The sequence below is a fragment of the Microcaecilia unicolor genome, chromosome 12 (genome assembly GCF_901765095.1).
Source record: "Microcaecilia unicolor chromosome 12, aMicUni1.1, whole genome shotgun sequence".
NCBI lineage: Eukaryota > Metazoa > Chordata > Amphibia > Gymnophiona > Siphonopidae > Microcaecilia > Microcaecilia unicolor.
The window spans coordinates 82,615,635-82,639,273 of record NC_044042.1 but is presented as its reverse complement, the minus strand read 5'-3'; the positions used below and the strand labels follow the sequence as shown (position 1 = coordinate 82,639,273).

Here is a 23,639-nt window from a genome sequence, read left to right as displayed (position 1 = left end):
ATTGGAATTTCTAAATTCTGTGAATTGTGATCACCTCGATGCCTTACTGTTGGTGCTAAAGAAGCTCATTTAGGGTGTGTTTGCCAGATTCTCCAAAATGTCCAGCTATTGTAGTCAGCCATCGGTGACGTGAAAATCGCCTATGTTTTTAGTCGTATGTGATATAGAATCATGAGACTGTATGATTCATTGGTCCCGAACTGTCCAGGCAGAGCAGCTCTCCACAGTTATCTACTTCAAGTTGCACAGTGCTTTGACTTGGAAGAAGGTGATGAAATCTCATTCAAGCAGTGGTTGGGCCACACAGATCACACAACAATATTCACGAGAAGAGTCCAAGAACTTCGACATACTCTCTCACTACATGGCTGCAGCTCAAGCTGCCTTTCTCAAGAGTAGTAAATAATAATGCTAGACTTCTCTGAGAGCTACTTATTTGTTGTCCAGGATTCCATTCAGGGGTTTTACTGGGAAAACAGTCAATACTTCATCGTGTTGCTATTGACCACATGTCGAATGAGTTCCTGGAATGCATTTCCATGTGTCATCAGTGATTGCATGCAGCACAATACAGTGTGTGTTTGCATTTTTTTTTTTTTTTTTTTGCTACAAGCCACGGAAAGTGTGTGTGATGTCATCAGTGGCACCATAAAGTGTCTTGCCACAAAGTCTATAAACATGCCACTAGTCAATATATTTTGACACGTGATGATCCATTTGAATCATTTATTTCCTGTTCACTGAAGTTTCTCACGTATATGTTCTTAATAACTCTTTACTTCTGCCAGAAGAGTCGGTGAGCTTCAAGCCCTTGTGGCAGATCCACCTTACACTGGATTCTACCACGACAGGGTTGTACTCTGAACCCACTCCAAATTCATCCCAAAGGCGGTTTTGGAGTTCCATCTCAACCAGTCCATTGTACTACCTGTCTTCTTCCCTAAACTGTGCACTCATCCTAGGGAACCAACACTGTATACCTTAGACTGCAAGAGTGCTCTAGTAGTCTATCTAGAACAAACAAAGCCTCATTAGAAATCCTCTCAGCTTTTGTATCCTTTGATCCTAACAGATTGGGAGTCCCTTCACCAAGCGTACAATCTCTACTTTGTTGGCTGACTGTATTTCCTGTAAGTATACTCTCATAACATGAGAGCCATGGCGGCCTCAGTAGCCCTTTTCCGTTCTCTCCAAGACATTTGCAGGTCAGCTACGAGGTCTTCTGCCCACACCTTCACGACTCACTACTGTCTGGAGCAGTATTCCAGGTGGGATAGCCGGTTTGCACAAGTCCTGAAGAATATTTTTATTGTTTAAAATCCAACTCTAACCTCTCTTATTTCCACCAAGCTCACTGTCTACTTAGTTACTAAAATTAATCACGCCTGTGAGCCTGGTAGCTAGTGAATCCTGTATGTGAGCATATTTTGTCCCCAGAAGAATAGCCGTACTGGATCAGACCAATGGTCCATCTGGCCCAGTATCCTGTTTCCAACAGTGGCCAAGCCAGGTCACAAGTACCTGTCAGAAACTGAGAAAGCTAAGTCACTTACCTGTAGCAAGTGTTCGCAAAGGACAGCAAGCATATGTTCTCATCCCTCCCATCTTACCTTGGAGTTGTCTTCTTTGCTTGCTTTGTTTCTTTTATAATATATAATATATATATTATAAAAGAAATATATTCTTTTTTTTTTTTTTCTGCGTTTGTACCTGACATTTTTCCACCTGTTGGTAGGTTCAATGTGGCTTACAGGAGTTCAGAGTAAATTGGATACATTATAGAGAACAAGGTTACCATTTATATAGAACAGTGAGGTTTACATTTGTCTTGTTTTTGATAGGTTGTAAGAGTTTTATAATTGCTACAGGTAAAACATGCTGAGTGTTTGTTTGGAGTGGCGGAAGCCTAGGTCAGTTCTGTCCATTGTCGTATTCCTGTAGCTTTAACAGTGTACTACTGGTCCCGCACCCACGCATTCGCGGTGAGGGCACTACCTCAGATTTAAAGTGACAGTGCATTGAGCAGTGTCTGCACTGGGCTCGTTGGTCTTTTTATTTTTCTTGTACTTTCAAATGATGCAAAGCCCATTTTTGTACTACCTGCCCCACATAATGAAAATTTCCTCTGAAGTAGACAAAGCATGAAAATTTTCAGAGAGGCATATTAGGAAAACTATAGCTTCCAGCTGCGCAAGATTAACGCACATTGCTCGTTTTAACCAATGCTACTAACAGATTAAATATGAAAGCTTTTCCTTTAATATCTTTGACATAGCGGTTTGCTGAAAGTGGCATTTTGTTACGCGAGATTGAATAAAATCTCATTTTTGACTATCTCAGAAACCATGGGACTTATTTTCAAAGCACTTAGCCTTACAAAGTTCCATAGGTTGCTGTGGAACTTTGTAAGGCCAAGTGCTTTGAAAATGTCTCCATATATCGCAGCTCAAACTGGGTTTTAGTTTCTGAATGTGTACACAATTCTGAATAAGTGGTGCAAATTTCACTGCTTTAGGACACTTAGTGGCAGAGTTAAGACCCTAAAAGGTGGTCAAACTTTGTCGGTCATGAAGTGTGCTGACCCCCCCACCCCACCCTTGTTGGATAAAAAAAATTGATATCTCGAAAACCGTTGAAGATAGAAGTCTTAAAGTTTGCAGTTTTTCATTGTATATATTGGTCTGTATTCTGGTAGATTATCATTGTCTGACATGAGGCCCTTTTTACAATCCTGCAGTAGAAGGGGCCCTGTGATAGCATCAGCATGTGGATTTGTCACGCGCCGAGGCCCCCTTTTACTGCAGCTGGTAAAATGTTGGGGTGGGATTTTTTTTTTTAAAGGGAAATGGTCCTGCGGTAAGTGAACCACTTGCTATGCAACCATTTCCCAGGGGGAGCCCTTATCACCACCTATTAAGGAGGCAGTAAGGGCCTAAATTTTCTAGCACCAGAGTTGGCGCACAGCAGAGGCCAGGACTACCACTGAACTGCTGCAGTAGCCTGGCTGTAGGCCTGATTTGCATACCAACGTGGCAGTAACCCTACCACCCGTTAGTAAAAGGGCTTCAAAGTGATGTGGGGAGGCTTCCAAATTTTGGTTGAACTGACATGGAATGACCAAAAACAGAATTGATTCTTTGCAGTTTTTAGTACTTCTAGTAAGGATGCTGATCAAGTTGTGAAATTTAAAATTTTTTCTTCTTAATCAAATGAATATACATCAGATTGTGACTTATAACCCGTTTGTTTGTTTGAGTAGCCTAGTGGTTAGTGCAATGGACTTTGATCCTGGGAAACTGGGTTCAATTCCAATTGTAGCTCCTTGTGAGACTGGGCAAGTAACTTAACCCTCCATTGCCCCAAGTACAAATAAGTACCTGTATATACTATGTAAACCACTTTGAATGTAGTTGCAAAAACCACAAAGTCCCTGTCCCTTTCCTGCAGGCTGTATGCTGCAGTGACAAAGTTCACTGCTGTCCCAAGGGCTTCACCTGTATCACTGAGCAGGGAATCTGTAAGCAGAGTACCTTGTCCATCCCTTGGACTGCAAAGACCCCAGCACAAGTGAGGGAGACCATGAGTAGCAAGGATGTGCAATGTGACGACGAAGCCAGCTGTGCAGATGGACAGACCTGTTGCAAATCAGCATCGGGGGAGTGGGCCTGCTGCCCACTACCACAGGTGAGATAAATATTGTAACCTCACCAGTATTTGCCCTGTACTGTTGGGAAGGCCAGACTCTGGATCGTACCTGCTGATGGTGGTGGTGTTTACTGATCTATTTCAGGCAGTCCTTTAACTCAAAGAAAATAGTTGTTTTATACTACACAATTTGAGAACAGTATTATTTTTAATAAAGTTGTGATTTCCTTAGGCAAGAAAATGAGGAAATCCCAATTTAATTTCTCTGTAGATAAGAACATAACTGTTGCCATACTTAAACAGACTGAAGGTCCATCAAGCCCAGTATCCTGCTTCCAACAGTGGCCAATCTAGGCCACAAGTTACCTGGCAAGATCCCAAAAGAGTAAAACAGACTTTATGCTGCTTATCCTAGAAAGAATCGGTGGATCTTCCAGAGTCCATCATAATAATGGCTTATGGACTTTTCTTTAAGGAAGTTTATCCAAACCGTGGTTTAAATCCTGCTAATCTAACTTCTTTAACCACATTCTCTGGCATAGAATTCCAGAGTCAATTACACATTGAGTAAAGAAATATTTTCTCCGGTTTGTTCTAAATTTACTACTTAGCAGGGGAGTAGCCAGACCTGACATATGATATTGGGGGGGGGGGGGGGGGGGGGGGCACTGGGCATATAGGTGTGTGTAGTGCTTGGTATTCTCCTAGATGATGCCTTAAAGTGCAAGTGGCCTAATGGTTAGCGCAGTGGGCTTTGATCTTGGCAGCCTGGGTTCAATTCTTGCTGCAGCTCCTTGTGACCTTGGGCAAGTCACTTAACCCTCCAGTGCCCCAGGTACAAAAACTTAGATGGTGAGCCCTCTAGGGACAGATAGTACCTGCATATAATGTGTACAGTCCTGCGTGGTAGCACTACAGAAATGATTAGTAGTAGATAATGGATTTTTAAGTAAACAGTCTGTTCTACATCAACTTAAACCCCCCACACACTTATGAAAACTTTGGAAACACTGGCATTTTAAATATAGTCACATTATCCCATAACTAAAACTTTGTCATTATAGTAGACTTGAGTCCGGTCAGCCTCTCAACACACATCACAGTATCCTGCAAAGTAATTACTGCAGTGGCACATATCCCTCTACTTTGCTTAATAACAAATATAAAATGCCTTTCTAAGCTGTATTAACAAAATAAGGCAATACCTTTGAAATTCTTTTCTCTTCCTCTGGTTCTACTGCTTACTCTCCTTTTTTTGTGGCCAACATTCATCAGTTCAGTTCCTGACCATGTTCCTTCTATGCCCTTCTAGACGTGGCTTTTGTTTCTGTCTTCATCATTGCCATGATCTTTTAAGATGTATGTGTGTGTGGTTTTTTTTTTTTGTTTGTTTTTGTAGTAGGTTATCAAAGAACTTTATTTTCCCATTGGGGGGAGGGGGGTAGACTAAGGAACACTGTCGTGAAATTCATTTAGGGAACATTGTCAGGAACTTTGTCTCTCTTGGAAGCTAAAATCGTAATGAACTTCCATAAAACTTGTGATAAACGCAGAAGATCCTTATCTCCTAAAAAATGGGTAGTGGAAGCATAATATGATATTGATATTCTGAAGGTATTCTCTTTTTTTTTTTTTTTTTTTTTTTTTTTCACTTTAAATATTTTTATTAATGAAGCAACTTGCAACATTCAAGACAGTACAGATTAATGCCAAGTTGACCTAAAATATTGGACATCCATATATAACAGAAAAGAACAAAACAACCACCCAGTCACCCTTATGGTGAAAATTGAACTATCAACTCCCAATCACTATAAACAAGGGTCTACACCCTCAGCTCTGTCCTCCCCCCTCCCCAACTATCACCCGTTCCTATCAAAGTTTGATTGTCCCCACCCATTCTTGCAGTTGAGACCATCCTCTCTTGCGCCATAGCTTCCCATCTCTGAAGGTATTCTCTTTTTTACCTGATTGTCTGATTTTATATTTAAATCTGTTTGTTAAAATTTTCATTTATCAAGAATAGTCAACAGCATAACATAGGAGAACATAATACATAAGACGTATTGCATTACAGAATAATATCTCAAAGGGCCTTGTTTCTTATAGCCCGACTTCGAGAGAGATCATTTCTGGTAAAAACATGTTTATTGTATGTCCGTGCCTTGAAATCTTATCAAAATTTACGATCAGCTAGCAAGAAAATTGTAATGTTTTTGCCTAACAGTGCTTGCTGACAGATATAAACACCTTCTGTCTTCCGTTTTTATCAAGTTATGGTACAAGAAATGTTATAAACATCATAATGTCTCAATCCACATTTCAATACAACCATCAACTTCATTTCCCCCTTACCTCCCTCCCTTCCCACCCTCACTTAGCAAACCAAGCCTAATTAGGAGTATCCTCGGGAGCCTCTGACAAATCACTTCAGTACTTAACAGGTGTTAATAAGCAGGCTTCGTCCCCTATGACTCAGCATTTGTAGATATGGGGCCCACACCTGAAGAAATTGTTTTCTACATTTAGCAGACTTTTTTTTTTGCATCTCGAGCTTCCCATGAAGCCAAGAGATGTACCTGATTTCTCCAGTGCCAGTTAGCAGGCTCCTCCGTGGCAGTCCAACATTGCATAATGCATTTACGAGCTACCAAACTCAGCTTCCTACACAAAAGAGCTGCGGGTGTCTTTTAAGGGGGCAAAGACCCTAGGTTGATCTAACAGGAATTGCCTTTCATTTCCTTGAATTTTATTGCCCAATCTTATCAAAAATCCTCAAACTCGCTGCCAAAATGTACGTACCTTAGGGCATTGCCATATTGCGTGATAAAAAGAGCCTGGGCCCCTGTCGCATTTAGAACAATTAGCGCTCTCCTTGTCCAGTATGTGAGCCAGCTGTGCTTTGGTCATATACCCCCATAAGAGTATCCTGTATCCACATTCTCTCAATCTCTCTTCTGTGACTTAACTGCCTGATACCCCTCAGCGTTGCCGCCACATCCCAAGATGCTAGTGAAGTACCAAGGTCTTGTTCCCATTTGAGTTTGATACCCTCATATTGCCTAGTCAGCCTACATCGGACTAGGGCTCCATATAAGTCAGACATCGCGTGTCTCTCTAGTGCTAGGTCAGTGAAAACCCCCCGTAGCCTTTCACCCAGATGACCTCCCAAGGCGGCCTGACCCAACGTCTGCAGGTAGTGTTTAATTTGTATGTAGGCAAACCTGTTTCCCCAGTCCGACCCTATCTTGCCTTGTAGGGCTTCATATGATAGTAATGTTCCATTCTCTTGCAGCAGATGTTCCAACTTCATGACCCCACTGCCTCTCCCAGCCTCCAAATATTGGATTATCGTTTCCGGGTTCAAATATTGCGTTACCCACTATCAGGATTTGATCTGAGACATTCGGGTGACCTCCCAATTGACTGACCCACTACTGCCACATCGCTCGAAGGGGTTGAAGCAGTATGCTCTGCTTGAAGCTAGAGGGTACCTTATTACTTGGCAGATGAAAAAGGGCAGTCGCATCGTGTAGGGCAAAAAAAGCACGTTCAAACGTTGTAGGCGTGTAATAGTGTGTTGCGTGAAGCCAATCCCTCACATGCCTGAGTAAGCACGCTTGGTTATATAGAAATATATCCGGGAATCCTATTCCTCCCTGCCTCCGTCCGCCTACCAACAAGTTCTGACTTAATTTTGCCCGCTTCCCGGCCCCGCAAAACCGGCAACACACTTGAGTTAGACATTTCAAGTCTTTTTTTCAGCAAGCGGATGGGCAGGGTCTGTAGAGCATACAGCCAGCGCGGAAAAATCACCATCTGTATGAGATGGATCCGCCCCATTAAGGACAATGGTAGCCCCCTCCAGGATTCTAGCTTTTGTCTGGTGTAGTCTAGAATGATCTTAACATTTAGTGGATGTAGTGCTGAAGTGTTCATTGTAAGCCTGATCCCAAGGTATTTAAAGGACTGTTGTGCCCACCGTAAAGGAAAATTCTCCCCATTCCTCTCTATCCCTTATTGATGAAGCTAAGGCCTCGGACTTATCCAGGTTGATATGAAAACCCGCATAATCTCCGTATTCTTGAAACGTCTCCAACAACGTCTCTAACGATAGTTTCGGGTTTGTGAGGTGTACCAAAAGATCATTTGCGAAAGCGGCAATCTTAAATGTTTGTGTGCCTAGGCTTACTCCTTGAATCAGGGGATTGTCCATAATTTCTCTAAGTGGGTCGAGCACCAGAACAAAAAGTAGTCGAGATAAGGGGCAGCCCTGTCCCTTTCTTAATAGGAAAACTCGATGATTCCCACCCATTAACCCACATCGTTGCTCTAGGGTTGGCATACAAAGCTTGAATTGCTACTACAAATCTGCCGGAAAAACCATAGCTTTCCAGGGTGTCGAAGAGAAATGACCAGTGCACATTGTCAAAAGCTTTTTCAGCGTCGAAACTGATTAACAATGACGGCACACCACCGCGCGAGCTGTGTTCTAGAGATGTTAAGATCGCCCTCAGGTTTTTACTTACTGCCCGTCCTACCACAAAACCAACCTGACTTTCATGGATTAAACGGGGCAGTAGTCTTGCCAATCTGTTGGCCAAAAATTTTCGCCATCAACTTGGTGTCATAATTCAACAGGGATATGGGGTGGTACGATTTTGGATCTAACGGGTCTCTCCCTGGTTTAGGCAATACTATTATTTGTGCCCTATTCAGCTCAGGTGGCATTGCCTTTAATTCTATCAATTGATTAGCTACGGTTGGTATGATGCCCACCCCCATCAATTTATAAAATTCAGCGCGCAGACCATCTGGTTCTGGGGCCTTCAACAGTGGACTCTGGGTTATTACCATAGTCACTTCGTCTTCTGTGATCGGTTGATTGATGCGGTCCCGTTCCCTTTGTGTGAGTCTTGGTAAATTGAGGTTATTTAGGTACATCTGGTTATGGAGGCCTAAATCTTCTGGGGGGGGGGGGCATATAAATCTTTGTAGAAGGCCTGAAATGTATCATAGATATCCTTGTCTGAAGTTTGAATGCCTCCCCCTTTCCCCCTAAGTGCAAGAATATGTTTACTCCCTCCCTTTGGTTTGTTTAATTTGGCCAATAATTTGCCCACTTTTTTGCATGCTTATAAAGCATGTATCGGTAGTAGGTCTGAGATTTTCGAGCACACCCATGTAAGAGTTCATTCAGTGCTGACTGCAGCTCTAACGCCTGTTGTTTATGGCTCGCCGCATGTGTCTCCCCAAATTGTTTTCGTGCTTGACAAAGTTGTTTGCTCAGTCTTAGAATATCCTTGTCTCGCAAGACCTGCACATAATGCACATGATTAATTATTTCCCCGCGGAGCCACCTTGGTTGTCTCCCAGAACAGTACCGGGTCGTTCTGATGCTCATGATTGTGTTCTAATTATGGCTTGCAAGCGACCCTTTAATATTGGGTCTGTGTATAGTTCTACGGGGAATTGCCACCTAGTACCCTTTCTAACCTGACCCCGTGGCTGCCACTCCACCCTTACCCATGCGTGATCGGATACCACATAGGGCCCAATCTCTGCCGCTGTAACTTCTCCAAACATCTGGCGTGAAATTAAGACATAGTCGTTGCGGGATTGTGTCGAGTGAGCCCTTGAGAGGTGGGTATAATCTTTCACTCCCGGGTGCAGCACCCGCCAGACATCCGTCAAATCTAACAGCTGGCTCAACTGTAACAGGCCTTTTGTTGTTATGTGTACGAGGTGCCCGGGGCTGACTTATCTAGGGAGGGGTCCCAAACGGCATTAAAATCTCCTCCTACTATTATCTCCGCATGTGATTGGTTAAGAAGAAAATTTATCACAGTTTGAAAAAACTTTCTGTCATAATTATTGTGAGCATAGATGTTGCATATTAACAGTTTTTGCCTACCCACCACGGCCTACAGAATAACATATCGGCCTGCAGCATCCACTAGAAGTGAGTTTATCACCGTGGCAATGCCTTTACGAAATAGTATTGCTACGCCTCCCTTTTTCACCTGTGCATGCGCCACTATGCAATCTCCTACCCACCAGGTGCTGAGTTTGGCGTGCTCTACCTGAGTCGGGTGTGTCTCCTGCAAAAGAGCAATATCTGTTTTCTGTCTATTCAATTGTTGCAAAATCTCAGACCTTTTTATGGGTGAGTTCACACCGCCTACATTTCATGATATAATATTTACCATGGTGCTGTGTTTAAAGAGATGCCCATTATCCCAATTGACTGTTAGTGATGGAGGGGGACATCCCAGCCACTGTCCCCTCTCAATTCGTTTCCTCCCTTCTATTATGGTTCTGTGAACCTGAACCTGTATTCCTGTCCACCCACCTCCCGTGATTTCCCAACTCCTATCCTCTGAATGCTTTTTAGCTCTTGTCTCCCTCTAATTATACCCCTATGACCTAGGTTCTGCTTACTTCCACCTGCCCATCCCTGGGATTCTCCCTCACCCCTCCCCCAGCCTCTTCCCCTTGTATCCGGGTCCACTAATTGGGACCATCACTTCCTACGTCCCTCCCTCCTCCCTCATGAAACCATTGCAAGTTCCTCACCAATATCTAAACAAATACATGCAAAATCCAGACCCACTTTACTAAAAGGCCCCTACTTTGGGCCCTTGATCTTATGTCACCCATATTCTATATGTAATACCAATTGAATATTTTCCCTTTTTACCCGATAGTTTATTTATTTTTTTTTAATGTTACCCATGTTCTCTATGTAATACCAATTGTATCTTTTATTCTGGAATGGCGAAAGACATGACGGAAAATTGTAAGCCACATTGAGCCTGCAAATAGGTGGGAAAATGTGGGATACAAATGCAACAAATAAATAATATGACACCATGGTAAGAGAGTTGAATGCACAAAGCAGAAATTTTGCACCTGTCAGTGCTTCCTCTACCCAGCACTCACCAGAGATTCTGGCAGCACCTCAATAATAGCAACACAAAAACTGTTCAGTGCCACATACTTTATGAAGTAATGGTAAATCCTGCAAAGATGTTTCTCAGAGTCCATATTGCAAACTTAATGGCACCAATTCTGAGCACAAATATCAATATTCCGCAAAGACGTGCCATGTGAGTTAAGTGGGTATTTGCCGAATAGTGGACACAGCATACTAGCATATACGCATCTATAAACTAAACTAATATTTACACCAGTAAAAAAAATAACACCTCTTGCCCAACCAGGTCCATCAACATGAATCTTAGTAAATCAGGGGAAGGGTGAGGAAACAGAATGGTGCTGATCAATATTACCCCCTCCTTTCCCTTAGCACCAACACCAATGAAACATAGGGACATAGATAAAATCCAGATACCCCAGATCTGATATCGATATCGCCTCAAATCAGGCTTTTACCCAGTCGGCCACATCCCTGCCGCAGCGAGGCCCTGCTGTGCCTCGGCTTATCCTGCCCAGGAATCTTGACATTTTTTTTTCTTCACATTTAAAGCAGGGGCGTATCTGAGGTTCGGCGGTAGGGGGGGCAGGGGCTAGAGTGAGGGGGCACATTATAGCCCCCCCCCCTACCACCATCAACCCCCCCCCCCCACCCGCCATTAACACTCCCTCCCTCCCCCGCCTACCGCCGTCACCTACCCCGAGGTCCGCTTCCTCCGGCTTTTTAAAATATTGCTTCAGCTGGCGGGGGACCCCAACCCCCCGCCAGCCCAGCCGCGATCTTTAACTTTTTCATCCTCGTCGTGCAGCGCGCTGTGAAAGCTGCATGCATCTGTAGATCCAGTTGGATGGAGTCTGACGTCGCAGCCTTGTTCCTCGAGACAACGAAAACATTTGGGAGTTATACCCATTGACCTGAACACACGCCCTGGGTTCAGTGTATAAAGCCCGTACATCTAAAGAAACCAGAACCCATTCCAAAACGCTCCAATACATCAAACATAAAAGGCCAATGGACTCTATCAAAAGCCTTTTCCACATCTTAACTCAAACTGGAAGCTCAAATTTCTTAGATACATGCAGCAAGTTAACCACTTGTCGAATATTATCCATAGCTTGCCTATATGGAATAAAGCCCGTCTGGTCTGGATGGATCAAATCAGGCATCACCTTTGCTAGTCGATCGGCCAGAACCTTTGCTAAAATTTTTACATCAGAGTTGAGAATAGAAATGGGGCGATAGGAAGCACAGTCAGTCACATCTTTTCCGGGTTTAGGAATAACTGCTATCCAGGCTTCCATCATAGAAGGAAGAAACTCTCCTCCCACTAAGATCTCATTCATAATCTCCATCAAAATGGGAGCCAACTCGCCCCTGAAGGTCTTATAGAATTCGTTAGGCAACCCATCTAATCCAGGAGATTTCCCCACTGGAAGAGCCTTAATTACCTTAACTACCTCCTCAACTGTGACCTGCCCATCCATCGCGTCTCCCTGAGCTGCTGAAAGTGCGGGAAAATTACACGCTGACAAAAACTTGCTTGTAGCCTCAGGGTTAGGCACAGTGTCAAACAACTCAAACATCTCCCATATTTGTTTTGAATTGGTCACAGATTTGCCTGCTCTATCTCTCATTTTAAGTATAGTCCTATCTACCTTTGACTGCCTCAACTTAACCGCTAATGCCCTACTTGGTTTATTACTAAAGACATAATGAGTGCCGCTGTTGGTCAGTAACGAACTGTAACTGTTCTGTGTAAATCTGGTACAACTTCAGACGTAACGCTTGAATTTCCCTCGAGGTATTTAAGAGTGTGAGGCTTTGTAACTTTCTGAAAGCTCATTCAGTTGCGTTAAATACTTTGCAACCTCCACCCTTTTCTGTCTGGCCTTGAAGCTGGCTTTTTGGAGGAAGTAACCTCTGGAGACCGCTTTAAGCGCATCCCAGACTACCCCCAATGAAGGCCCTGAATCCACATTGAACTCCAAATAATCGTGAAGAATCTTTCTATAACCAGCTAGGATTTCCTCCTCTTTAAGCAAGGTAGTATTCAATGACCATCTTCTCTCCTTCTCCTCCCCACAGAGCGAAGGGAGAGTGACCCAAACTGGTGCGTGGTCTGATAAAGTAGCTGTCCCAATTTCTGATGCCCATGCTGCATGAGTCAAAGATACATCTACAAAAATATAGTCAACACGTGAATAAGTATCGTGAGGGTGCGAATAAAATGAATAATCACGGACACCCGGATGGGCAATACGCCAAACATCTGAGAGACCCAAATCTCTCACAAATCTGTTCAATGCATGAGATAGTAGTATCAACTCCTGAAGGCACACCAGACCTATCTACTACCGGATGCAACGTAGCATTAAAGTACCCCCCCACCCCCACCACCACCACAATCAGCTTCCCCTGCGTATAGGAAGTAAAATGCTCCACCAACTTAGGAAACCACCCTGCGCCTCATTTGGAGCGTATATAGAAGCCAATGTAACAGCTGTATCGCCCAACAACCCACTCAAAAGCAAGAATTGCCCCTCCCTGTCTCTCTGTACCTTCACCACCGGGAACTGTAACGAGGAATGAAGCAATATAGCTACCCCCTCTTCCTAGCTCCATCTAGTGAAGAAGCACAGAAAGCAGAGAGATACTGAGAATGAGCTACAAATTTTTCATGGTCCCTTCTTAAATGCGGCTCCTGGAGAAACACCACCTGTGGTTTAAAATGTGTAAGCTCTCTAAACCATTTCTGACGTTTCTGTGGAGAGTTCAGGCCTTTCAAATTTATAGGACAAAAATTTTAAATCAATAGACATGTAGAGTATCAAATCTGCGTGTGTCACATTCTTCAAGCCAAGGGAGCCCCCCCCCCCCCCCCAACCAAACCACTTCTACATAGCCTAACCCCCCAAAGAACTCCAAATCCCCACCGCCCCTCTCATTCACACCCCCACCAGACAAGACCATTAGGCCCTGAATGGGAATCCAAGAAAGTGCCCCCCCATTAACCAAATAGACCCCCTAACTACTACCACACCCCCCACATTCACACCCCCTCTCCAACTTTCACTATCACGGAGCAGCTATCCGCCCTCAGTAACCCTAACAATACTCTACCAGAATTCTAATAAAAGCGTCACATTAACAGGAAAAAAAAAAAGAACTGTTCCAAGTCATCCTGTGCATCAAATGTAAATGCATCTTGAAGTAGATAAATAAAACATAAAGTCAGGTCTGGTCCCCCTGCTTCTTAGCCTTCTGTGGAACTCGCTTCCATTTCTGCATCCAGACTCTAGTTGATGAGGCCAATTCAGCTGGAGGCACACCCGAAGCCGTCAAGCCTGCCTCGTGCAGGAATTTCCAAGCCTCAGCTAGCCTGCGAAACTTGACCTGTTTACCGCTGAACCCAAAACACAAGGCAAAAGGAAAGAACCACCTATTCGAAATCTTCTCCTTCTGTACGATCTGCAGAACTGGCCACATTGCACGCCTCTGGGCTAAGGTGAATGATGAGAGGTCCTGAAAGACTGATACCATCGCATCGTTATAGTCCAGTGGTGGCATTTGGCGCGCTTTCAGCCATATTTTTTCCTTAAATGCATAAGAGGTAAACCTGACAATAATGTCTCTGGGTCTGTTTTCGTTTGCTGTTCCGAGTGCTCTATGCGCACGATCAAGCACAACTGCCTCAGTCTCTTGGCTTTCCCCCAGAATTTTTCCACAGAGCACTCACACAATTGTTGGGACATCCTCCTTATCACCATTCTCTGGGACCCCTCGAAATCGGAGGTTATGCTTTAATGTCCGCCTTAATCTCCTCTAAGCACTTAGCTAGTTCTTTGGGGACACTCTTCTTAGAGATTGAGCGCTTTAAGTCCACCTGCGAGGCGGCCGAATCCGAACCAGATGAACGACCCTGCGCAGGCGATCAATGCCGCGAAAGGCCCCTCGCCATCTGCCGCGCCGAGCAACGTTCTTCTTTATGCTGCATCGCTATATTTTTTTACTCATCCCGAGTCCTGACTCACCACGAGTCCCAATCAGCAATCAGAATTTAACTCGGTATCGGATAGCTGCATTTATTGCAAATTAATTGCAGGGAAGTGCGGGAGCTAAGAGCTCAGGCGTCCATTCAGTCTCTACTTCACTTCCTCCCCCAGTACCTGCTTGATTTTAAAGATAAATTATATATTAGTAACAGTGGCTCCGCAAGCTCATTTTTCAATTTTTTTTTGGATGTATACTCTCTGGTCCAGGTGATCTGCTACTCTTCAATTTGTCAAATTTCCCCATTGCATCTTCCAGGTTAATAGAGATTTGTATCAGTTTCTCTGATTCATCAGCATTGAATAACATTTCTGGCACTGGTGTCTCCCACATCTTCCTTGGTGAAAACCAAAGCAAAGAATTCATTTAATCTCTCTGCTATAGCCTTGTCTGTCGTGAGTGCCCCTTTTACCCCTTGGTCATTTAACAGTCAAACTGATTCTTTTACTGGCTTCTTGCTTCTGTTATACCTAGTAAAAATCTTTTTTGCCTCCAACTCAATCATTTGAAAGTCGCTGTGCGTTTGACTTGCCATTCCTTATGCTGTTTCCTGTCGGATCCTTCTTCCATTTTCTGAAGGATTTTCTTTCTAGCTCTTATAGCTCCCTTCACCTCACTTTATAAACATGCCAGCTGTCGTTTGGCTTTCCTGCCTCCTTTTTTAACACATAGACTGTATATGGTCTTCCCGGATGGTATTTTTGAATAGCATCTATGCCTGATGTAAATTTTTGATCTTAGCAGATGCTCCTCTTTTTTTTTTTTTTTTTTTTTTTTTTTTAACACCATTCTCATTTTATCATGGTCTTTTTGAAAGTTAAATGCTAACACATCAGATTTCCTATGTGTACTTACTCTAGAGATTAATATAATTACTGTTATCAAGTGGCCCCAACACAGATCACGCATTTCTGCTTGTTCCCTTTTCTCCATCATCCTTTTCCCCACCTCCCCTCATTCTTCTTTCTCCCATTCTTCAGCCCTAAGCCCAATCCCATCTTCCTTCTCACCTGTCCCCTGTTTTCAGCTCCCAGCTCCAACCCTTCATCTCCCACCTGCCCCCCTTTTTCAGCCTCCAGCTCTTTTTTTTTTTTCTCGCTTGTTTCCTCTTTGCAGTCCCCAGCTCCAGCCTTGTTGTCCTATCTTCCATGAAGTTTAGTTTTGCGAAACCAGAAGTAATTAGTCTGTGGCTTGTATAGCATGCAGTAGAAGCAACAAGACCAGTTTCAGGATAGGCAGAGCAGTGGCAGCATAAAGACTCCCATTGCTCTGCAGACAGGCTATTAGATTGTTTCTTTATAAACAGTCTGAATGATTACTAATTTAATAAGAGGGGAAAAAGACTTCAGCAGTGTCGGTGCCTATTAGAGATCGGGCTACTTCCCGTTACCGTCCTGCATCTACAAAAACATCCACCCTCCTTTTATTACTAATAGCCAAAAATGTTCTTATTTTTATATATTTTTATCATTGTTAAAAACTAATAAGTACTTAAGTGGTTACTTGGGTTAATATACATGGCGCTCTTAGGGAGCTTCTCGGTTTACCTCTGCTGCTTCCTCAGGAGCTTCTGTTTTTTGTTGAATCGCTAAATACTCACAATCGCAGTCGATATCGCCACTAGTTCTTTATACTTAGGGAACATGAGAGAAGGGGATTGGAGCTGAGGGCTATAAAAATGGGAAGGTGAGAGAAGAGGCAGCTGGGAAGAGTTAATGTTCGTGCTGTCTTATGCAGGGTCAGCACAACAGGTAAGCAGCTAGCAGTTGTTGGTACCCCTTTGCCATGCTTACCAGGTCTACCATGTTGCACCAGCCTTGGTTGAAGTCCCTGTAGACTATAGAGGTAAAAAGAAAATCAGATAAGGTCTTTAGCATCAAAACAATTGGTTAGAGTCTTTGTATTTTCCCCGTGGTCATCCAGTTCTGAAATTTTAAAAGCTTATCCTACAGGAGGTCAATCTGCTGCTTGAGTGGAGCACTTCTTAGTTTCTCCTCATGAAATCTGCAAAGTGTTAACTTGGAAATCTCTACATTCTTTTTCCATTAGTACAGGTTAGATGTTCAAGCTTGATACGATGTAGCCCTTGAGGCAAAAGTGTTAGCAGCAGGGATTTTAGTGTCCCACCCTCAGTAAGTACTACTTTGTTACACCCCAAGCATCTGGACTGGTCTGATGGGAGGATAAAGAAAGGTAAACTTAGTTTTATTTGCTTGAGTTCTTCCAGACCAGTCCAAATCCACCCATGGTTTTTAACATCAGTTTATTTTATATCTCCTGAAGCATAAAATGTTTTTAAATTTTTTTTTTGTCTAGTTTGTTCGTCCCATTGGATCTTTAGTCTGCAGGGTAGTTCTTTTCCTTTTTAATTCTTTGCCCTTCTATTTTGTTATGATAAATTAACTAGGCAAGGGGTTGCACAGGGTTCTTAAGTGATGTCATAGCTCAGTAGTTCTCAGCCTCCATCTGGTGGTAGGACAGCACAAGCCCAAGCATCTGAACTGGTCTGGAGGGCCTCGAGGAAAGAAAATTTAGTAGAAGAGAACTGATTTACCCTTATCTATCTTTCCAATACCTCATTCTTTCCATTTTCAACACCTATTGTACTGAATCAGTAAGCATATTCCTTATCCATACTGCCACAGGCCTTAATGTGATGTTCTCTGTGATCTGTTCCCAACCCTGGACCTCCATAGTTTCACTGTATGCACTGCATTGAAGAACTGCATCAGAATGTGTAAAAAAGCATCCTGATCAAGTTGGTTCATGAAGCATTGCCAAAGGTAGTAACAAAACTGAACTTTATGCTGGCTTTGGCCAGAGCTAAAAATGTCAACACTTTATTTGTAAGTGGAGAGGTTATGGTGAGGCCTTACTTTTGTTGTGTCATTTTACAACTTGAAATTTTACAGGGGTTTTGCATTTTATATTGAATCACCCACAGGCTGTGTGCTGCAGCGATCACATCCACTGCTGTCCCACCAGCTATACCTGTAACACTGCAGCAGGAACCTGTGAGCAGAATGCATTGTCTATCCCCTGGTCGGCCAAGACTCTTGCACAAGTGAAGACCACGAACAGCAAGGATGTGAAGTGTGATGATGAAACCAGCTGTGCTGATGGACAGACTTGCTGCAGGACAGCAGAAGGAGAGTGGGGCTGCTGCCCCCTGCCAGAGGTAAGGAAAATGTCATGCTTCCTCCCTATTGTCTCTGCTTTTGAGAAGGTTTGACACATGATGTTAACTGTTGATGTTGGAACAGTTTCTTGACTTTGGATTAAGGACTGGGCTAAAGAACAGCTCTCTTGGTATGATACTGACCAAAAAGATTCTTCTCAAACTGAAGAAATTTCCTAATTTTCTTTATTTTTTACTTTTGGGAAACTTCTCTGTAGATCTTATACCTTGAAGTGTGCATAAGATTCCCAGTGTGCTCCCTCATAGCTTTCTAGTTCTCAACATTTCAAAATACATAATTTGGCTACAATTATTGATAGCGTTGTTTGATATTTACCACAGCAGTAACATTAAAGGAATATTGTTATTTAAACCTCAGAACTAGCATGTGACCATCAGAGAGGGATTAATATCTGAGGGAAGGTGAGCATTTTCAGTAAGGAAAACTTGTTACTGCTTTAACCAACTAGTTTGTGTCGGACTCTTAAATTAGAAAGGAACAAATAGGCAATTTGTTTTTCCACATTTGGACACTAACGTGATGGTGTGGTTGTTCTTTAACTATCCTCGCTCTGTGCTTCCTACTGATTTGGAATTCCAGATGAACAGGCATTGGTTTTTTAATAATTTTAAATTTAAGTCCTGAATAGATCTTGATCTTGTTTTTTTAAGGTCCTCCTGCTTATAAATTATAAAAAAATTAAATGGAGGAGGGAGAATGCTACTTTTCTGCTAATCAGAATATCTTGGGGCACACCAAGGCAGAAATACAGTATAAAGAGTTGAAGTTGACATTGGAGAAGGAAAAAGGGCCCATGTCTTTTTACACTGAAGCTCATAACCTGTGATAACATTCAGTGATAGGAAACCAACTCCAAATACCAACCACCACTATCCAATATACTGTTTTACTATAAATGTGGACTAAAGATTAGTCTGTCTTGCTATCTGAGGATCCAAGTTGCAAATTCCTCATTGATCCAACAAAATGTTTCTTAATTTTTCTGTTCTCTATCTATAAAAGGCACCTCCAACGTTCTAAATTTGTATTTGCAAGATCGCATGAGTGTCTGTCCCCACGTCACAACGTGATGACGATGAGGGCGGAGCAATGACACTCAACAAATCGGATTGTCATTGGGTAATCTCTGTTTCCACTCCCAAATGCAGCCGTCATTCCCATACACTCAAAAACAACCAAAATCGGCGCTGGACCCCGTCCCCCGCCCACAGTCCCCCTCAGCACCCTCCCGCAGCAGCTCCCTCACAGTTCCACCGCCCTCCCTCTCCTCTCCGACTCCAGCCATGGTGCACGACGATTACTACACACGAGCAAGGAAGCCCATTGGTTAATCTCTGTTTCCAGTCCCCAACACAGCCATCATTCCCATACACTCAAAACCAAGAACACTGCCGTTTTTTTTTTTCCTTCCGAGGAACTCAGCAGCACAATGAGTCACTTTCTGTGCAGCACAGAGAAACGAGGAACGTCGCTGGAAGGACAAAACTATTTGGATGCCCATGCTCCTGCTCCCGGTATGTGCAGCCACCCTAAGAAACGACCACCCACACAAAACTAACCACTGACTCTACGTCTGCACCCCCTCGCCCCCCCAACCCACCCAAAATCTAAACGCACACTTCCACACAACCAGAAAACCAGACAAATACAAATGGAGATAAAAACAGCAAGCAGGCAGGTTCCCAAGTGCTTACAGGAGCTTCCAAAGACACACTCCCCCCAACCACAAGCAAACACAGCTATCCACAACACACATTAACGACTTCACAGGCAGGTACCCAAGTGCTTAAAGGAACTTCCTTCCCCCCCCCCCCCCCCCCCCAAAAAAAAAAAAAACAAACAAACACAGCCTTCCACAGAACAAGGAATGCTGACAAATACACATGCAGTTCAAATTTGCAAACATAGCTCACCAGAACACAGGCATATTAACGACTTGGCAGGCAGGTTCCCAAGTGCTTACAGGAGCTACCCCCCCCCCCCCCCCCCCCACACACACACACAAAAAGGAAAAAACAATCTTACACACACACACATTCTCGCTCTCTCGCTCTCGCTCTCTCTCTCTCACACACTCCAAGGAAAACCTTGCTAGCGCCCGTTTCATTTGTGTCAGAAACGGGCCTTTTTTACTAGTTAGAAATATTCTCTTGTTGAAGGGAATTATTGAAATGAATTGCAATTTTCTTACAAATGTGTAAAAAATAAGTTCAGTTCACTAAGAACTGTCTTAAATAGTGTTTTCTTGCTTGTAGCCACCTCTCCCAATACTATGAAAAAGACATCTAAAAAAAAACACTTCCATAGATGAACATGCTGAAAAGATGGAACTAGATAAATAAATTTCTCTTCTAAATCTGCAACATATAATGTTACCAGTGTTGGAGCCACAGATGCACCCCCATAGCAATGCCATGAATTTGATGATAGAATTCACCCTCAAACTGAAACTTTGTTGCATAGAACCATGTGGGCTAATTTTTAAGTATATAAAAAAGGGTAGATTATATGGAGGGAATCTTTTGCTAAAAAGAAAAACCTTTTCTAATATTCTCATGGCTCCATCTGGAGGGATCATAGATTAGAGAGAACCAATTGCTGGAGACATCATCCTGAGTAGCCAAGAACTGCAACATATGGGTGGTATCTTGCAAAAATAATTTCACATGAATAACTAACGTCTTTCTGTAGAAAGGTATCCAGACATTTTGACAGGGGTTCCAATATCGAGTTCCACATAGTACCTGTGAGTCAACCTGGTAGAGCCATTGTAGATGTATGGGTTGTTTTTTTTTTTTTTTTTTTGGGGGGGGGGGGGGGGGGGAGGAGAAATCTCTAAGCACAACAGGATGTTTTTCACACAAGGATTCTGCTGCTTTATTAGTTAACATCTTATCTTATTTTTACTATCTTAATCTACATCATCCATTCTTTGGTGGGATCACCTTGTAAACGAACATAATGTCGTATGTCATCAAGTTTGACGATGAGCTTCCATTAGGTATAACTGGTGTGACTAAACTACAATAGCTCTTTATTTGCCTGCTCTGAAGATGACAGTAGCAGAATCCCGATGTAAAAATCGAAGCACCTTCCATTCCCAAGAGACACGTGTTTTATACTGTGCCAATAAGAACTTAAGTGGTTACTTAGGTTAATATACATGGCGCTCTTAGGGAGCGTCTCAGTTTCCCTCTGCTGGTTCCTCAAGAGCCTCTGTTGAATCGCTAAATACTCACAATCGCAGTCGATATCACCACTAGTTCTTTATACTTAGGGAACATGAGAGAAGGGGATTGGAGCTGAGGGCTATAAAAATGGGAAGGTGAGAGAAGAGGCAGCTGGGAAGAGTTAATGTTCGTGCTGTCTTATGCAGGGTCAGCACAACAGGTAAGCAGCTAGCAGTTGTTGGTACCCCTTTGCCATGCTTACCAGGTCTACCATGTTGCACCAGCCTTGGTTGAAGTCCCTGTAGACTATAGAGGTAAAAAGAAAATCGGATAAGGTCTTTAGCATCAAAACAATTGGTTAGAGTCTTTGTATTTTCCCCGTGGTCATCCAGTTCTGAAATTTTAAAAGCTTATCCTACAGGAGGTCAATCTGCTGCTTGAGTGGAGCACTTCTTAGTTTCTCCTCATGAAATCTGCAAAGTGTTAACTTGGAAATCTCTACATTCTTTTTCTATTAGTACAGGTTAGATGTTCAAGCTTGATACGATGTAGCCCTTGAGGCAAAAGTGTTAGCAACAGGGATTTTAGTGTCCCACCCTCAGTAAGTACTACTTTGTTACACCCCAAGCATCTGGACTGGTCTGATGGGAGGATAAAGAAGGGTAAACTTAGTTTTATTTGCTTGAGTTCTTCCAGACCAGTCCAAATCCACCCATGGTTTTTAACATCAGTTTATTTTATATCTCCTGAAGCATAAAATGTTTTTAAATTTTTTTTTGTCTAGTTTGTTCGTCCCATTGGATCTTTAGTCTGCAGGGTAGTTCTTTTCCTTTTTAATTCTTTGCCCTTCTATTTTGTTATGATAAATTAACTAGGCAAGGGGTTGCACAGGGTTCTTAAGTGATGTCATAGCTCAGTAGTTCTCAGCCTCCATCTGGTGGTAGGACAGCACAAGCCCAAGCATCTGAACTGGTCTGGAGGGCCTCGAGGAAAGAAAATTTAGTAGAAGAGAACTGATTTACCCTTATCTATCTTTCCAATACCTCATTCTTTCCATTTTCAACACCTATTGTACTGAATCAGTAAGCATATTCCTTATCCATACTGCCACAGGCCTTAATGTGATGTTCTCTGTGATCTGTTCCCAACCCTGGACCTCCATAGTGTCACTGTATGCACTGCATTGAAGAACTGCATCAGAATGTGTAAAAAAGCATCCTGATCAAGTTGGTTCATGAAGCATTGCCAAAGGTAGTAACAAAACTGAACTTTATGCTGGCTTTGGCCAGAGCTAAAAATGTCAACACTTTATTTGTAAGTGGAGAGGTTATGGTGAGGCCTTACTTTTGTTGTTGTCATTTTACAACTTGAAATTTTACAGGGGTTTTGCATTTTATATTGAATCACCCACAGGCTGTGTGCTGCAGCGATCACATCCACTGCTGTCCCACCAGCTATACCTGTAACACTGCAGCAGGAACCTGTGAGCAGAATGCATTGTCTATCCCCTGGTCGGCCAAGACTCTTGCACAAGTGAAGACCACGAACAGCAAGGATGTGAAGTGTGATGATGAAACCAGCTGTGCTGATGGACAGACTTGCTGTAGGACAGCAGAAGGAGAGTGGGGCTGCTGCCCCCTGCCAGAGGTAAGGAAAATGTCATGCTTCCTCCCTATTGTCTATGCTTTTGAGAAGGTTTGACACATGATGTTAACTGTTGATGTTGGAACAGTTTCTTGACTTTGGATTAAGGACTGGGCTAAAGAACAGCTCTCTTGGTATGATACTGACCAAAAAGATTCTTCTCAAACTGAAGAAATTTCCTAATTTTCTTTATTTTTTACTTTTGGGAAACTTCTCTGTAGATCTTATACCTTGAAGTGTGCATAAGATTCCCAGTGTGATCCCTCGCAGCTTTCTAGTTCTCAACATTTCAAAATACATAATTTGGCTACAATTATTGATAGTGTTGTTTGATATTTACCACAGCAGTAACATTAAAGGAATATTGTTATTTAAACCTCAGAACTAGCATGTGACCATCAGAGAGGGATTAATATCTGAGGGAAGGTGAGCATTTTCAGTAAGGAAAACTTGTTACTGCTTTAACCAACTAGTTTGTGTCGGACTCTTAAATTAGAAAGGAACAAATAGGCAATATGTTTTTCCACATTTGGACACTAACATGATGGTGTGGTTGTTCTTTAACTATCCTCGCTCTGTGCTTCCTACTGATTTGGAATTCCAGATGAACAGGCATTGGTTTTTTAATAATTTTAAATTTAAGTCCTGAATAGATCTTGATCTTGTTTTTTTAAGGTCCTCCTGCTTATAAATTATAAAAAAATTAAATGGAGGAGGGAGAATGCTACTTTTCTGCTAATCAGAATATCTTGGGGCACACCAAGGCAGAAATACAGTATAAAGAGTTGAAGTTGACATTGGAGAAGGAAAAAGGGCCCATGTCTTTTTACACTGAAGCTCATAACCTGTGATAACATTCAGTGATAGGAAACCAACTCCAAATACCAACCACCACTATCCAATATACTGTTTTACTATAAATGTGGACTAAAGATTAGTCTGTCTTGCTATCTGAGGATCCAAGTTGCAAATTCCTCATTGATCCAACAAAAT

At 42.8% G+C, this 23,639-nt stretch overlaps 1 protein-coding gene across 6 annotated transcripts in view; it reads left to right on the top strand.

Annotated features, from left to right (window-relative positions):
• GRN (granulin precursor) overlaps positions 1–23,639 on the top strand; it is a 153,680-nt gene that overhangs the window by 76,360 nt on the left and 53,681 nt on the right. For 5 of the 6 annotated variants that reach the window (XM_030220534.1, XM_030220535.1, XM_030220536.1 and 2 more), the window contains exons 10-12: positions 3,448–3,684; positions 17,577–17,810; positions 22,416–22,649. In XM_030220534.1, the coding sequence (XP_030076394.1) occupies positions 3,448–3,684; positions 17,577–17,810; positions 22,416–22,649 (705 nt within the window). The remainder of the gene's footprint in view (positions 1–3,447; positions 3,685–17,576; positions 17,811–22,415; positions 22,650–23,639) is intronic. The other variant, XM_030220537.1, reaches the window with a different exon arrangement.